This window comes from Perca flavescens, chromosome 7 (assembly GCF_004354835.1).
Source record: "Perca flavescens isolate YP-PL-M2 chromosome 7, PFLA_1.0, whole genome shotgun sequence".
Classification (NCBI taxonomy): domain Eukaryota; kingdom Metazoa; phylum Chordata; class Actinopteri; order Perciformes; family Percidae; genus Perca; species Perca flavescens.
The window spans coordinates 17,973,998-17,993,023 of NC_041337.1; the positions used below are offsets into that span (position 1 = coordinate 17,973,998).

At 40.0% G+C, this 19,026-nt stretch overlaps 1 protein-coding gene across 1 annotated transcript; it reads left to right on the forward strand.

Annotated features, from left to right (window-relative positions):
- Nucleotides 1-12,476: 12,476 nt before the first annotated feature.
- kcna10a (potassium voltage-gated channel, shaker-related subfamily, member 10a) lies at nt 12,477-14,186 on the forward strand. Its single transcript, XM_028582586.1, has 2 exons — nt 12,477-12,539; nt 12,705-14,186. The coding sequence occupies exons 1-2, from the start codon at nt 12,477-12,479 to the stop codon at nt 14,184-14,186; spliced, it is 1,545 nt and encodes a 514-aa protein (XP_028438387.1).
- Nucleotides 14,187-19,026: the final 4,840 nt, after the last annotated feature.

Here is a 19,026-nt window from a genome sequence, read left to right on the forward strand (position 1 = left end):
CCCTCCGGTGAAGAGCCCTTTTTACTGTCCTGAGGAGATGACTGCAGAGGGTAGTTACTGCTCTTTGGTCAATGTGCTGTTTCTCCCGTGTATGTAAAAAACACTGAAATAAAGATATCCCTCTGTAAAATAATTCAACAGCAGTTTGACGTAAGATTTTATCTTTTATTTATCTTTTTATGTACCTACCGTACATGCAGCCATCTCCACGCATCCCCTCTTTGATTAAAGTTCAAACTGTGATTCAACTGTAAACTGAGCATCTCATTCACTCCCACATTTTCTCCAGAACCCCTCAAAACTCCACTGACCCTCCATCCTCCACCCACTTGTCATGGCACACACACACACACACGCACACACGCACACACACACACACACACACACACACAACACACACACACACACACACACACACACACACAATTTTGTGGTCCATTAACACCTGTGTAACATACTAGGTGGAGTAAATGGTTTAAGGAATAAGAAATATATGTTTTTCTTGGTGTTGTGGTGGAAAGTGTCAGTAAGTGTGCATACAAATGTTTGGTCTATTTTTGCTAATGGAGGTAATTCATTACCTTGTGATGATCACCAACCGAAAAGCCATAATTGACCATCAGTGGTTACATTCTCATAAGCTGGTAAACATGCATCAGTTGACTAGTTGCTACAGTATGAGTCTGTCTACACTGTCCAAGTTAGTAAACTGAGAGAAAAAAAGGATCAAAAGTGGTACAGTATGTGTAATATGGTTATTCTATAAGCAAATTTGGAGATACACTAAATATGCTGTGTGTGTGTGTGTGTGAGTATGTGTGTGTGTGTGTGTGTGTGTGCGTGCGTGCATGTGCGTGTGGTGCACATGTGTTATCTGTTTGTATGCCACCTAATATTAGTGATATGAAAGAGAGAGTCAGACCAGATGGCCATATTTTCCCAGAATGGATCTGGCACAAAAAAGGCTTCTAAAAAAACAAACATATTATTTCTGTGAATGAGGCGGGTGGGGTCAGGGTGGGGTGGGTAGACATTGGGAGTAATATGAGCGTGTGTGTGTTTCATTGCTTTTGAGGTAAAATGAAATGACAATATTTAACCTTTTGGCTTCATGAGCAAATAACCTTTTACTACATGATGATAGGCAAAAGTCATGAAGAGTTCAATGAAGATGTTAAGTAACATTTGAGAACATTTGACAATACATTTGTGAGGAAGGTAGGTGAAGATACAGTATAGCACAAAATTGCCGGTGGAACAGAGACACAGAGGACTGACTCACATCGGTTTAGAGTTTTACAATTGTGTTTTGCTTCCTGGGCGATAGACAAAATACAACAATGGATGATGTGTTTCCTCTGGTACAAAAATGTTCATTGCAACGTGTTATTTAATCTCAAAGACAAAATCCTCACAATGCGGAGAGGATCTCAATAGGCGGATGACTAATGGAAAAAAAAAAACTTAAAGGCTTTGAAAACTATGAGATCCTACTTTTTATCTCTGTGTATGACCTGATGTGCTATTAATCTGATCCTGTCTATATCATGAAGAAAGGGTTGTAGCATGTGTTGTTTTTGTACAGCCATGCTTGTGGCTTGGCTGCTGTGTGTTAGAGTGTGCATCGGGCCGCATTTTTCTGTCCGAGCCCGGCCCGCGTCCCACAGAGCAATAACCGAACCTGACCCGAGTCCGACACAGTAAAAATCTCTTTTTTCTCATACTAATGACACATGTACGTTTGTTTGTGTGAAAAGCCCGCTTTTATTAAGCAACTATAGGAAGGCATTCGGAAATGTCAACAGATGAGCGCATCAGCGCAAGGCTACCTACATAATAAGCTGTTTTAAATTTAAAATGTTCAATGTCTTATTGCGCTGATGTGACCGAGCCCGAACCGAACCCGAACATCATTTCTAAAGATCTGTCCGAACCCGGCCCAGGCCATCGGGTCCCGTCGGGTCCCGTCGGGTCCCGTCGGGCTCGGGTCGGGTATCCATCCTCTAGCTGTGCGTGTGTGGTGGGTGTGTTTCACAGTTTCATCTTCAAGTACAGACAGACCCATGCTGGCACATCAATCTCTGTGCCAGTAATTGAGGATGTCCTGTCAAAGCAGCAAGAGTAGACTTGGCTGACATGTCTTTATTTATTTGTTTATATATTTTTACCCAAACACAACATCTAGCAGCGTTCATTGTTTGCCCATATCTAGAAAAAGCAATGTAACTGCATAGCAGTCGGCTTACTGTATACAGTTAATGGGTTAGTTAATGTCAGACAATATAATAAAAATAGAAATATTCTCAATTGCCATCTGTATTACTATCTCAAAATGTTTATAGGCTCATGATGGCAATGGAGAACAAAGCATTTGTCTCCTATGAGCGCTGCTGGTCCACTACAACGGAGCATTAGGGCCACATTAAGAGAAAAAAAATTAAGGAGGAAGATTTTTTTATTTTGCATTTATTTTGCATTTCGAGAATGAAGTCGAAATGTCGAGAATAAAGTCAACATGACGAGAAAAAAGTTGAAATACTTTTTCAAGAATAAAGTCAACATGACGAGAATAAAGTTGAAAATATCTTTTCGAGAATAAAGTCGACATCAAGTTGGACTTTTGAGAATAAACCAAACTATAGCTTTACCTATAGTCTTCTACAAAATGCATTAAGAAGGCCTATATGAAATTATACTTCAGAATCGGTTTTAATAACAAGGAAATTCTTTCTCTTTTAGTGCATAAACACAGTATGGTGATAAGTATTAGGATTTTGAAGAGATTGTGCCGAAAATTGCGTCTGTTCAGAAGGAGGAACCACACAAACTTGAAAGATGCGGCCGTATCCTGCAAAGTGAAATAGCTTGTAATGGACAGATGCAAGGGTATCGATGGTTACACCTACACATATGCTGTATCACAAGACAAAATAAGACAATTGATCAGTTTGATCCTGAAGGAGGGGTCTCAGGTGAGCACGGCACTCCAAGGATGTAACCCATATCTATGATGTTGCCTACAGGGCAGCTGGCGTGGCGGACAGTCGCTCTAATGTGATTAAGTGATAAAGGAGTTGAATTTATTCTCGTCATTTCAACTTTAATCTCGCCATTTCGACATTATTCTCGAAATGGTAGTTCAACTTTATTCTCGTCATGTTGACTTTATTCTCGCCATTTCGACTTTATTCTCGAAAAAGTATTTCAACTTTTTTCTCGTCATGCTGACTTTATTCTCGACATTTCAACTTTATTCTCGAAATGCAAAATAAATGAATAAATCTTCCTCCTTAATTTTTTCCGTCGTAGGTCCACACAGTAATCCGGGATGGGAGAAAAACAGGCTCTCGTTTATTGGCATTTCTTTAAACCAATCACAATCGTTTTGGGCGGTGCTAAGTGCCGAGCGGAGCCGCGGTGCCACTGCAAAATAGCCTCGGGAAGGAACTTGTTTTGGTGGAACGTGTGTATGTCCAAAAGTTGTTTTAGTCGTGCAACAGAAAACTCAGATTGGACAGATAGTCTAGCTAGCTGTCTGGATTTACCCTGCAGAGATCTGAAGAGCAGTAAATAAATCGACCAGAGTTTAAAATTACAACACAAAGAAAGCGGAAGGTAACGGGACATCCGAAAAAAGTGACATACTGCAGAATTTCCGGCAGAATGAGAGCAATCCCGGAAGTGGAACGTCCTGGATATAGACTAGTCCTCCCCCCCGAAAAATGCAGCTTAAGATGTATGTTATGTTATGATATTTAGTAAGCACGGGGAAAATATTGATGCAACAATACATATAGATGGTGTTGAAATTCATGAGTAAGGAAACTAAGTTTTTAGGTGTCATGATAGATGAGAATCTGAATTGGAAATCACATATGAATTACAGTGAAGGATTATTAGATAATTAAGCATTGAACATATCTGACCTATTGTGTTGAAGTCTGGGGAAGTGCTTGTAAAACACTCACTCAGTTTTCATTTTACAAAAAGAGCCTTAAGAATCATCAGTAGAAGTCAATATCGAGATTCATCAAATCCATTGTTTATTAAGTTAAAGTTGTCGAAATTTCAGTATTCTGCAAATTATGTATAAAGCTCAATCGTAAGGTGTTAAAAGTGAACATTTTGCTCTGTATGTTCTGGCTTACAGATATAGAAATATGGGGATAGAGGTAGAATTATTATGATCCCTGCAGCCTTATGGTTCTTTATCTGTGTGCATCTCTGTGTATATGTATGTGTATGTTACTTTTTTTGTGTGTGCCTATCTGTGATGGCTCGCTAGTATCTGTGTTGATATGACAGAAGTGATCCCGTGGCTTATAGCACTGAGCTGCCCAGCCTGCATTAATCTGCTTAATAGGGTCAAAACTGGTCCAAAAATAGCTCTACCAACCAATGGCCTTACACTGCCAGAGACCCCCCGTCACGTCACAGGGACATAACAAAAGGTCCAACGTACAATGTCAACCATACTGTATTTACTTTACCTTGTGCCTTGTTGAAAGTAAGAATGCCTCCTGCGGTAAATCTTTACACAGACTGAAAAGTTAACCCTGATGCCTTTGCACTTGTGTGAGCGCACTTAACAGAATCACCATCTGTGCTCAGCTGCAAACATCTGGCACACTGCAGATTTATTCTTGTGATAATGAATATTATTCAGTAAAGTGTGGTGAAATTTTGACTTTAGTTTGTGATGAGAAAAGTGAACGGTCATTTGAAGGAGACCATTTTTGGTTAGTTTATTATTTATGTCAAATTAAAACAGCTTCATCAGTGGAAGCTTTCTGCAAATTTGCATTACAGTTTAACACCATAGGATATTGTTGAAACAGTATTCAGTTAAGTATTAGTATTGTACAGTGCAGTCTTGTATATCAGTATATAATAACGTTTGGAGATCAATAAATTACAGGGAGTAAAGTCATAACAGTGACATAAAATTGAAGAACTAAACCAGGTGACTGACTGCAGAGGTCCATGTAATTTCAAATGTACAATATTCATCAGGATCAGCAGCAAACAAAAGATCACTTGAAACTTTAATGAAGCCTCTGAAGCTCAAAGTCTGAGTGGAATTACTTTGGACAGACACACACACACACACACACACACACACACACACACACACACACACACACACACACACACACACACAAAGGCAAACACACACATGAAAAAACCTGCAAAAACTGCCAGCTAATGTCAGAGCTGAAGGTTTAAGATACATAATGGCTGGGATAAACTGTATTTGTATCAGGCTTGACCTCTGTGGCTCTTAAACCTTTAATGCTTTAAAAGGTCTGAAGTCAGCAGTCTCATTCCTCCAACAAAGAGCGTTAAAGTCAACTAACGAAATGGACATAATGTGTTGTCTCCTAATGAGGAGGAGGCATACATGTGATCGGTTGGAGAGTGGCAGTGTGTGTGTCTGTGTATATTGTTTGCATGTGTGTTTGTACCTAGGCATGGGCCGGTATACAATTCTGACGGTATGATAACCTTCAGCAAATATAACACGGTTTCACGGTATTGCAATTACATCTTTAAAATATATATTTAAAAAAATTTAACACAATGTATTTTATTTTTAAACACACTGCACACTAGCAGGGATACGGATTACTAAACTGCACTTTATGTAAGTAAGACCTGCCTGAACATCTGTTCATGTTCACACATGTGGTAAAGTCACAGCGGCTAGCTTACTAAATTGTATAGTAGCTCAGCTCAGCACAGCATGCAACAATATGTTTCTGATACATTCTGATGATTCTCAAATTGCCCCATATGTTTGTTTGATTTTTCTACCAAGCTTGTGCAGTGCATGCCTGTATGCACTGTGTGCACATGTAGCAAGACTTGTTATCTCATGGGTTGCTTCCACTATGACTCCCTGTGTATTAATAGCATGGTAATAATAGTCAGAGCACCATGGCTTGGCGTGGGCCCCATGACACCGCTGTTTTACGCCGTCCTAACACAAGTCAAGGTCACACTGCCTCCTTTAAAGCGTTTTGTCCTCACTGCTACAGAGCACAGCTGCTAGTGTATCTAGGCAGAGTCTTTTTTCATGCATATGTGAATGTATTATAGTATATGATATACTGTATCTTATATCTTAAATATTGGTTCATTATATATTCATTTTTCATTCCCCCAGTCTTTTTTTCTTCATTTGTTTGAGTTGTAAGCCCTGTCAACCCCATAGAAACATTTGATTGTCATTATCATTACTATGCCGATGATACTGTTCTCTACTGTTCTGGGTCCACTTTACGTCAGGCAATCACAAATTTACAATCCACTTTTAACATCTTGCAACATAATCTGGCTACTTTAAAATTGGTTCTAAACTCTAACAAAACTAAAGTCCTGACTTTCACTAAGGGAAAATCATCAAAAAACAAAGTCCCAACGATTTGTACACTTTCAGGTACAGAAATTGAAGAAGTATCACATTATAAATACTTGGGCATTATCATTGATCAATCACTGTCTTTTACACTGCATGTCTAAGGTTTGGTTAAAAAACTGAAGTTGAAGTTAGGTTTTTTCTTTAGAATCAAGTCTTGTTTATCCTTTAAAAAAAAAAAAAAAAAACTTGTAAATGCCACATTCTTGTCTGTTTTGGACTATGATGACATTTTATATATGTATTCGACCTCCCAGTGTCTTCACGCTTTGGACACGTTTCATGGAGCCTTAAGATTCATCACAAACTTAAAATCTCATACTCATCACTATTTGCTTTACTCTCGGGTCGAGTGGTTCCCTTTCTATCTAAAACTCTTGAGCGTGCCATCTTATAATCAACTCTCTACTTATCTCAACCAGAACAACTTTCTCGATCCCCACCAGTCTGGCTTCAAGGCTGGTCATTCAACAGAAACCGCCCTCCTTGCTGTCACTGAGCAGCTTCACATTGCTAAAACAACCTCTCTCTCTTCCATCATCATCCTTCTGGACCTTTCTGCTGCCTTTGACACAGTGAACCACCAGATCCTCATTTCGACACTCCAGAATCTGGGTATCTCAGGCTCTGTGCTCTCATTGCTCACATCTTACCTGTCAGACCGAACCTACCGGGTAACTTGGAGAGGATCTAGCTCAGAACCTTGACCACTCAAAACTGGGGTTCCTCAGGGATCAGTCCTGGGTCCCCTCCTCTTCTCTCTGTATACCAACTCCCTCGGGTCTGTCATTCAGTCGCACGGCTTTTCTTATCACAGCTACGCAGATGACACCCAACTAATTATTTCGTTTCCTGAGTCTGACACTCAAGTAGGAGCACGTATCTCGGCCTGTCTAACTGACATCTCTTCTTGGATGTCCACTAACCATCTGAAACTCAACCTTGACAAGACTGAGCTCCTTTTCCTTCCAGGGAAAGGCTCTCCTACCCAGGACCTGACTATAACAATCGACAACTCTGTGGTAGTCCCCACCCAGACTGCTAGAAACCTGGGTGTGACACTTGACGACCAGCTCTCCTTCACTGCCAACATTGCTGCAACCACCCGATCGTGCAGATACATGCTGCATAACATCAGAAGGATACATCCCCTTCTAATGCAGAAGGCGGCTCAGGTTCTGGTTCAGGCTCTAGTCATCTCACGTCTAGACTACTGCAACTCCCTCCTGATTGGCCTGCCTGCATGTGCCACCCGACCCCTGCAGCTCATTCAGAACGCAGCAGCTCGACTTGTCTTCAACCTCCCCAAGTTCTCTCACACTACACCGCTCCTCCGCTCTCTTCACTGGTTACCAGTGGCTGCCCGCATCCGCTTCAAGACACTAGTACTTACATACAGGGCCACGAACGGATCAGCCCCAGCTTACATCCAGGACATGGTCAAACCATATACCCCAACCCGCTCACTTCGCTCTGCATCAGCCAAACTGCTTGCTGCCCCTCACAGCGAGGGAGAACTAATCACTTAACGAAATCCCGACTGTTCACTGTCCTGGCTCCTAAATGGTGGAACGAGCTCCCCATCGACATCAGGATGGCTGAAAGCCTACACATCTTCCGCCGAAGGCTAAAAACACATCTCTTCCGACTACACCTCGGATAAAATATAAATATAAAAAAAAAAGCTAACACACACACACACATAATTATACACATATGTCAATGAACCCATATATTGCAGCTGTTAAAGCCCTCCTTTCATATCATTTTTGAAAATCATTGCTTTGTACATTTTGTTGAACTGGATTATGTTTTGACATTGCTTTAGTTCTGGTCACAGACCATTCCACAATTTCAAACCACTGATTGTAATGCACTGACTTTTTATAGTTGTTCGAACAGCTATAACCTTTAATTTAAACTTATGACTTAAATTATAACCCCCCTCTCTATCAAAAAAGAACTTCTGAATATTACCTGTTAGTAGTCTGTTTTTAGCTTCATACATGATTTGTGCAACTTGAAATTCAACTAGATCAATGAACTTTAAAGCTCTGGAATGTAAAAACAGTAAGTTGGTGTGATCATAGTATCCTGCTTTATGAACTGTTCTTATGGCTCTTTTTTGTAGTATGATCAGTGGTTGCAGAGTGCTTTTATAGGTGTTCCCCCAGACCTCCACACAGTAATTTAAATAAGGTAAACCAGTGAACAATATAGAATATGCAGTGCTTTGTGATTTGTGCTTTGCCTTAGACAGGACTGAGATACTTTGTGACACTTTAGATTGAACGTGTTTTATATGAGGTTTCCAGCAGAGCTTGTGATCTATAATCACACCGAGAAATGTATTTACATATACTCTTTCAATAGTCACACTATCTATCTTAACATGCACTTTGATTATTTGACTTACAATTTCCAAACAACATGATTTTGGTTTTACTCAAATTTAATGATAATGTATTACTGTCAAACCATCTTTTTAATTTACTCATTTCAGATGTGATTAACTCCAGAAGCTGCTGCAAATCCTCACCAGTACAAATAATATTTGTGTCATCTGCAAATAAGACACATTTATAAATTCTGATGTTTTACATAAGTAATTTATGTAGAGAATAAAAAGAATTGGCCCCAACACTGACATAGACATAGAATAGAAAGACATGTTGATTAAACAGCGTTGACAAGACTCTCCACAGTAGTTGTTCACACATGCTCTAGGAATTATGCTAGTCGAATGGCAGCTTCCTTACGTGCCTGTGTGTAAAAATATGTTTTACAGCATGAGGACAGGAAGGTATGCGGTCTGAGTTTCACTCCTTGGAATTTGACATAAGATCATTTATGTCCTCTGCGGTTGCCAAAAAATACTTTAGGGGGCTTCTTAAGAGATTCAGTTCCTACTTTTTTCCTGCTCTAATGATGGAAGATATTTTACTGAAGCTCATGAAAATTGCATGTTCACAAGGTGTACAGCTTAGAAGGGGCTAAGAATTGAAGGAGGTGATAATATCGGATCTGTGATTGATGAGTTAAAAGTGAATGGTAGAACACTGTGTGATCTGAGGAACGGAGCTTTAATTCCTCCTGCCCATGTTACGTTGTGTGTGTGTGTGTGTGTGTGTGTGTGTGTGTGTGTGTGTGTGTGTGTGTTTGGGGTGAATAAGTCAAGCATCCAGAGATCTGAGGATCTAATCGCACCGTTCCAGTCTAGAAGGCCTTGAGTACACTAAGAGATGGCTCATGGCACACATGCCAGACACACACACACACACACACACACACGCCAGACACACACACACACACACACACACACACACACATATATATATATATATATATATATACAGACACATACAAACACACACTTGCATACAAAAAATATCAATGATATGCAATATGATGCAATATTAAAAGATTTTCTTTTTCTGCTGCTTTTTTTTCTGTGACCTGTGTGTGTGTGTGTGTGTGTGTGTGTGTGTGTGTGTGTGTGTGTGTGTGTGTGTGTGTGTGTGTGTGTGTGTGTGTGTGGCCTTTGGGACATCTCTAGTTTCTACTCCAGCATAAAGTTACCCATGTAGTCTGTGATAGATTAGTCATTCCGATGTCAATTGACGAGGTAGCAGAAAGCTGAAGCAGTGGCAGAACCTGTGGAGGACCATTTTCTCCCTCTCCTATTTTTTTGTTTTTTTTTTTGTTCTTTTTACAGCATTTTGTACACACTTGGTCCGTAGATGTCATGCTAAGGAAGGTAAGATGCATAATGCTTCTTTGTTACTCTGTCTGTGAGCTTGTATGGGCAGTTTAATAGCTTGTTTCTTTCTATAACAGAAAGAGTGCAGGAAGCAGATTATGCATTGCAGCTTTGGAAATTAAAGCCCTAAACCAGAGATCACATTTCACATGTATTGACTCAGATTTCACTCCCTTTAAAAGTGAAAGCAGAAGCTTAAACATACCACTCTCAACAGATCTTTGGCAACACTGTAATTAAAGGTAAATAGCTGAATCAGTGCGACTGTCTTGATCTGTTTTGGAAACCATTTGTCTTTTTGGAGAGTCAGAGCAGTCGTACGTCTTACCATTACTTTCAGAGACAGACATTTAAGGGTTGGTAGTTCTTTCTGTTACATTAAGCAAAATTAAACATTGATGACATATTGATTTATTGGGAAAACATTAGGATTTGTACAAGCAGAGCAATATCATTGGCTAATTTTAAGGTATTGATCCAAGCGCTAGTGTCTTCGTCTACAGCTTCTATTTAAGGAGCATGAGAAAGTTTGGTTTGCTCATATTAGATTCTGGTTGTGGAGTTTAAGAGGAGAGGAGGATTTTGATTTGATTTGGCATTTTCCTTTTTGTATGGCATTCATCATAAAATGTTGTGTTGCAATCCTACACTCCAACTGATTCTGTTTCATCTTCTCATTGGAATTAGCCTTCTTCCTGTGTGCACAATCCATCATAGCTATTGTGTCATTTTCATGTGTCATCGTCATCTGTTTCCTCTGCTCCGGCCCTCCTTCTTGTCAGGGCTGCTCTCTCATCATCCTGTCTATCCATCCGCCTTACTATCAACTCCTATTCTCTCTCATTTTCACTTTCTTTTCCTTCTCTTGCATTCTGTCCTTTTCCCACCCAGTCCTTCCACCCACATCCGTCTTCCCAACAATTTTCATGTCATCCTTCTTATTTACTCAGCTGGCCCTATTTCTCTCTCTCTCTCTCTTTCTCTCTCTCTCTCTCTCTCTCTCTCTCTCTCTCTCTCTCTCTCTCTCCTCCCTCCCTCCCTCTATGTCCCAGCAGGATTGCTATCACTGGCACTGGTTTTAGATGGTGACTCATCTCTGGAGTCTTTAATTAAACATCTGCATCAGGCGTCAGCACTCAGTCACAGACACATGCACAGTAAGCACACTGCACACACACATGCACATTCAGACAAATGCATTTACACTAATCGATGCACACCTCATAGAGCAGCTTACTATTAAATGTAATCTTTATGCTGATAAAAAGTCACACTAGCTCGGGTGAACTTGAATGCAGATACCCATGTCAAAATAGGAGCAGAGTATATTTCTAGAAGAAATAATGTGATACAGTCCAGTTTAAATCCTGGTGGTGTCTGGAGAAAGCTTGGCCCAAGCTATCACTGTACAGCTAGTTAATAATGCACTAATGTATGCAGAGCCCGTTACCCTGCACTGTTCTCTCCTTCCACAGCCTGCTTTGAGGTCATAACAGGGTGTGTGCCTTGATTCCCTTTCCCTTGAGCAGGTGTTATGTTTGTGATGTTCATGTTCATGTGTGAGAAAGAGAAATAATGTAATGTGTATGCCAGTGACATATTGTGTATTTACAGTACATTAGGAGTTGAAAGAGCTGGTTTCATCATTTGGGCAGAAAATATCATAAGTTATGCCAATAATAATAATTTGACAAAGCGATAGTTTAAAATGTAACAGGTAAGCCCTCCATTGTTTAATGTTTTGTTTTTTTAACAGTTACATGACTCATCACTGTGCCTCCACTGTCTTTCAGTAATTGTTGGAATAAGAAGCAAAGAGTTGTCTCTCTTTCTAATCACCTCTTTCATTCCATCTTGTCCTCTTCCTCTTCTTTCCTTCATCCTTTCTGTAGCTCTCTCTGATGATAGCACATGTGCTTTTGAACGTCATATTGTTGTCACCTGATGATGTCAAATCGACACAAAACAAACCTTAACCATTGACACAATGACTCAATTTCTCTTTCTGTCACCTCTACAGGTGTTGGAGGGAATAAAACATAGAGGGCACTTACAATTTGTCCTGTGACTGCAAGTGCTTTGCTGAAGACTGGATGTTCAGGTTCTCTGCTGCTGATACTGGTGACTGAGCCTCCCATCTGTCCATCTGTGTGTGTGTGTGTGTGTGTGTGTGTGTGTGTGTGTGTGTGTGTGTGTGCGTGTGTGCAAGTGTGTGTGTGCGTGTATGTGTGTGCAAGTGTGTGTGTCTGATTGTCTTATCCTGGGGTCCCAAGGCTTTGTACTGGCTGAACTGCAGCCATGGAGGTGGCCCTGGTAGACTTTGAGAGCCTGGATGATCTCGACGGCAACCTTGAGGATGAGGTGGACACCTACGCTGATGAGACCACAGCTCTCACGGTGGACATGTCCCCAGAGCACAGCAGCCCAGGCAGCAACCACCTTACACAAGCCTCTCAGTTTTCCTCTACACCCATGCCCTCCTGCATTTGGGAATCCACCTCATCTTCGCCTATACTAAACACACAGACACTACGAGTGCCCCAGTCCCCAACCATGCCAACTCCAACCAGACAGGGACGCAGTAGCTGTGCCAGTATGATCTCCAACTGGAAATTGCTGCTAAACAGTGAGTGCACTAAGGAGAGTGAGACGATCTTCAGCCGGCTTGCTAAGGAGTGCTGCGAGGATCTGTTTGTAGATAAACGAGGGCTGGATGACGGAGACCAGAAAGTCATCATCAACATCGCTGGTCTTCGTTTTGAGACGCAGCTCAAAACTTTGGACCAATTTCCTGAGACGCTGCTAGGAGATCCTTTGAAGAGGATGAACTACTTTGATCCAATGAGGAATGAGTACTTCTTTGACCGGAACCGACCCAGCTTTGACGGCATCTTGTATTACTACCAGTCAGGGGGCAAGATCAGACGTCCAGCTAACGTTCCCCTAGATGTGTTTGCAGATGAAATTCTGTTCTATAAGCTCGGAAATGAGGCCATGGAGCAGTTCAGAGAAGATGAAGGATTTATAAAGGATGTTGAGATCCCTCTTCCTAATAATGATGTCTACAGGCAATTCTGGCTGCTGTTTGAGTACCCAGAGAGCTCAAACGCAGCCCGTGGTGTAGCACTGGTGTCTGTTTTTGTTATTGTCATATCCATAATTATTTTCTGTATGGAAACGCTGCCAGAATTCAGAGATGACACCGACCCAATTGCGCCCACAACAGTACAGCCTTTCAACCAATCTAGATTTTACAGTTCTGTGGCTCCATCTGGCGTGAAGCCCACAACTTTCTCTGATCCCTTCTTTATTATTGAGACTGCCTGCATTGCTTGGTTCTTCTTTGAGCTGTGTGTGAGATTTGTGGTTTGTCCTAGCAAAAGGGAATTTTTTCACAACCTCATGAACATCATTGACATTATATCCATCATCCCTTATTTTGTTACCGTGGTTACAGAATTGGTCACGACGCCACAAGAGAACTCAGGACAGAACATGTCTTTGGCCATTCTGCGTATCATCCGTCTGGTAAGGGTGTTTCGTATATTCAAACTCTCACGTCACTCCAAGGGGCTGCAGATCCTGGGACAGACTCTGAAGGCCAGCATGCGTGAGCTTGGCTTGCTCATCTTTTTCCTCTTTATTGGAGTCATCCTCTTCTCCAGTGCTATCTACTTTGCTGAGGTAGACGAGCCAAACACACAGTTTGTCAGCATACCTGATGGCTTCTGGTGGGCTGTGGTTACCATGACCACAGTAGGCTACGGGGACATGTGTCCTATTACTATGGGGGGTAAAATGGTGGGCACCTTGTGTGCCATCGCAGGTGTGCTTACCATTGCTTTGCCTGTTCCCGTCATTGTTTCAAATTTCAACTACTTCTATCACAGAGAGACAGAAGCAGAGGACAAGTTGCCCTTGTCAGATGCTGTTGAGCAAGCCATGAAGGCTGAATCAGGTACCAAAGAGGGTTGCAACACCTCGCTTAATAAAGCCAACGGCATCTAGCTGACTGGCAAAGGGAAATACCTGTTAATTTAGAAGAAGAGACTTTGCCACAAAGCGGGAAGGAAATGTTACAGAAAAAGAGTATATGAAGGAAATTAACTGTTATGATTTCCCTCAAATAATGGTCTAATGGGCTCAACAAGATAAAGTATTTGTACATAGTGAAAAATCTGTTTTATAAGGATATACATGATCTACTGTGCTTCTCTCTTTTGTGTCTAATATGAAAATGACAATTTGAAATTAACAGACACGCTAAAGAATTCACCTGTCTTCATATTCAGGATTGCATGTTAACATATTTCAAGTTTAGAACTCTTCTTTTAGTTGCACATACATATAAGAAAAGGTTCAGCAGTATATGTTTAGAGGATTGTTTAAAATAATGTTGGTCTTATTTTCATTGTCTTGGCCATTAATCCTATTGCTGATTTGCACACTTGCTCCACAGTTGATATTTGTGGCCACAATGACTCTTAACACAACTTTAAAGCTACATTGTGTAAGATTTTCTCCCATCTAGCGGTGAAATTGTATATGACTACCAACTGAATATTACTTTCTAGCCTGTGTTACAACCGCACATGACGTGAGTTGTCTGCCAGGGAAATCAGGACACATGATTACATTTATGTTACAAGGTAGACAATCCTTTTTCATCACTGACGCGAGGAAAAGTATCATAGACGTTGTTCTAACATTATGCACAACCATGCTATAGTTAGCCAAGCAAGTAGCAACTATAAAACTTAGAATTTACACAAATAGGCTGAATTACCTGTCGAGAAGAAATCAGGCAACTTCAGTGTCACTTTTGAAATCCTTGCTCCTTATGAGCTCTTTCCATCTTGGAAAAGCCACTCCAATATTAACTTTGGCTTTTAATTCTCTTTTTAACTTCCTTGGCAACTCCATTACATGTCCTCGAGAATATGCGCAATCCTCCATTTTCAACAGGCTTTCAATTCTGCCGGCAGTCGCAAGTAATCTTCTCCCCCTCCCTCCCTGGCATTCGTCACAGTCTGTGCGACTAAGTGAAAAGCGCGAAAGGTGGAGGTATGTCCCTCTTTGGCTAATGTATTTTAAAAATGGAGGAGCAACATGGCGGCCGTTATTCGAGCGACTCGCTTGTATGTATTCTGAATGATTCTAAATGGCAGATTCTACACGTACGAGAATACTTTCATTAGTTGGTGGAAGTAATTACACATGAATGAGCACATATTTGCGTAAGAACAAAGGGGTTTTTGCTAAGAATCAACTCCAAAAATCACACAATGGAGCTTTAAAACAGTGTCTTCTGGGGCCATAAACCAGTCAAATTTAATGAGAGGTAAAGAGAAAAATTCCAACCCAAAATATTCATATGATTATGACCGCTAACTGTATAGCAGAGCTACATCTTGGTTCAGCTTTAGGAATGACCTTTCTGCCATTGGAATAGCTGATAGCTGATCAGATTATTTTAATGCTGATTCATAGGTTAAGGAAATGTGAGTCATGTTACACTGGAACGGACGTTGATATTGGACAATTTGGTTATTGCCTGTTTTCATCTTCAAAATGTATGCCCCGTGCCGCTGTCTGCAGATAACTCATATCATAACTGATCCGACTGATCCTACACAAATAAGACCATGGTTGTAAAAAAACAACAACACAATTTTCCTGTAAATGTCTTGAATTAGTAACTTTAATATAGTTTCTAGGTCATAGCTCTGCTGTATTTATTAATTTAAAACTGTATCACTATTGTATTTATTCATCCTCTTTGGTGAGTAGCTAGGTAAGAATCCTCCACTATTGTTAGCAGTCGAACTGACTCGACACTATCTATTATTATGGAGTGCCTTAAATGATGTAATGTTTGGATACTGTTGACTTTGCCATACATAATCTTACTGTAACACCTATGTTTATCATGCATCTATGCTCAGTATTTTTGATTTCAGCTTGCTTGAAAATGTAGATGTTGTAACCTCTCTCCATTAGTTTGTGAGATATTTTCCAAAATGCTGTCCAACAAAGAAATGCATTCTGACCTGAAACACCATTTAACATACTGTATCCAAAGTAAAGTGGATCCCATCTGTTTATGAGGTAGATGCTATTCTGATAAACATGTTCATTTTTGTACTGGATATATTATTGAGGAAGTAGACCTTTCAGTGACACCATGATCACAAACACTGAAAGTGAAAGAGAGAAGGAAGAAGCCAAAGATAATTGCTGAATAAATTGAATGAAGGGAAAAGCTAAGAGGCCGAGGGACATTACAGGCCAAAATGTCCCATGATCCGTCTTATTTTGGAGCTATAATTGTAAATTATGCTGTATCAGTGCAATGTCCTGGTGGTTCGTTTTCTGAGTATTTGTTTTATAACATGCTTTCCTAGTATAACAAAAATATTTTAAACGTGACGTGTTGATTGGGATCCAGGAATATGATGTTAACTCAAAATAGCTTTAGACTTGTGTAATGTCTGAATTTCTGGTTGAGCATATGATCAAAGATTATGTGTTTTCTGTGTGTTTGACAATAAGCTCCATGGTAATGATGATTACGTGATTATGATAACATTTTATGATAAAGTTAGTGCCTCGTCTGTAAAGTCACAGAGTTCAGAGGTCATGGCTATGAGTTTATTACACCAATAAGACCATTACACTGTATTTGTATTATATGTATAATAACATTTCAGTATACTGTTTACTGTAATGTGAGTAATAGAGTTGGGATTTTAAATCATGTCTTCTCATGTTTTATGTGCACTGATGTGTTTATAGTGTGTGTGTGTGTGTGTGTGTGTGTGTGTGTGTGTGTGTGTGTGTGTGTGGATGTGTGTGTGTGTGTGTGTGTGTGTGTGTGTGTGTGTGTGTGTGTGTGAGACAGACACACAGACAGTGGAAGAAAGAGAGAGGGAGATAGCATTCTTGTATTTTCCTTCTTATCTCCATTGGTGTTCCCCATCAGGGAAGATCTCGTCATTGCTTTAAGTAACCTGTCTCTCCTTTCACTGTAATGTTAGTACACACACACACACACACACACACACACACACACACACACTCACACAAAAGATAGAGGTCACATCAACAAGGCATGTGTGGCACTGCAGCGACCGTATCATTGGAAGTCATCCAAACAACAATAGGATGCCAGTCTCTGGTCGACATGGAGGAGTCCTCTAGCTATTAATGCCAGTTAGCTTCACCTGATATCTCTCTGGACTCACCTCAACACCTTGTCTTAGGCCGAGAAAGGCTCCTAAGCTAAAAGTATTGATTCAGTAAATATTTATGACTTATTTATTATATAAAACAATATCTCACAGTCACCAACCAGATCTTAAAATAAGTAATTGCTTCCTTCAAATGTGATGTAGTGTGAAAAAGTGTGTCAAACTTTTTAATACCAAATAACAATGAAATAGTCTTATGCATATTCAAAATAGGTAGCTGGTGGGCAAAGTATAAGATATGTTTGCGGCACAGTGAATCGTAATCAGAGCACAACTATGGGTCTTTTCCTCTGTCGCTGATATGCAAAAGAAAAGAGAATTGCTTGATGCATATACATATTAAATTTTTTAAGTTTAAATAACCAAATATTTACTAAATTCTGTTGGTGAGAAATGGTACGGTGAGGAAATGCTTTAAAATAAAGTCACACAACAGAAAATCCATGCTATTACATAAACATGATGTGAGAGACTTATTTTCCATAGATACATTCCAGGAAGCATATTTTATACCAATTTGTATGAAACCCTTCATATTTTAAAAGCCAAGCACTTATAGACTTTACAGTGCAGATCTGTGTATGTATAAGAAGTTAGTGGCTGAATAACATATGAACAGTACATTTAAATATACATAGACATAAATAACCCTAAACCTACAGTTAATATGAGCACATTTCTAAAATATGAGAGGTGATGGTATGTCTTTCCAGGTTTATGCAGAAAAATAAGCAGTACATTATTACAGGGTGTTGATATATAATACAACTATTACAGCAACTTTTGATTTGCAAGAAATGTCTAATTAGCAATGTAAATTAAGACGTACTCTCAGGCAACTTTAGAGCTGAATTTGAATTTTGTGTCACATCACAACTGTTGTGTTATTATGCAGGGTTGTGAACAATAACACAGTGTTTCCAACATTTCTTCTGTCTTCATTTCAGTGAAGAGAGAAGAGGAATTTTATTTGGCAACTCTCACTCCCCAAAAATGTTTTTAGCTGCTATAGTAAAAGTGGTTGCACTTCCTCCAGGAAAACCTAAAGGAACCCTAAACTAAGAATGGATGTATAACCCAGATTATTACTACATGGCCTTAGCAAATAAAGGACATCCAAGGACAAACGGTGAAAACAGAGCTGGTGATGAAAAGAGAGAAAGGAGGGATAAATGACACTTGGAAGAAGACAGCAGCAGAGTTACAAGCAAGTGCAGGAACAGTTCACAATTGAAAAGAGCTCTTACACACATAAATCTGTGTTCACACACACACACACACACACACACACACACACACACACACACACATACACACACACACTTATCAAAGAATACACTTAGTTAACATTGTTTAATGTTACATTTTCAAAAACTTTTTCCCTGAAAGAACTTATTTAATATTTGAAGGGTCTGAGTTCAGACACGATCTTCACTAAACATTATCTTTTTTCATAGTCTTTTGTCAGTGTCAGTTATATGAGAGTTATGATGTCAGGATGTCACATCACTCTCCAGAGACTCCCCTTCCACCAGACAACATGCTACAGAAACAAAGTGTGTAAAAAAAAAAAAAACACTCTATCTCGGTGCTTCTCA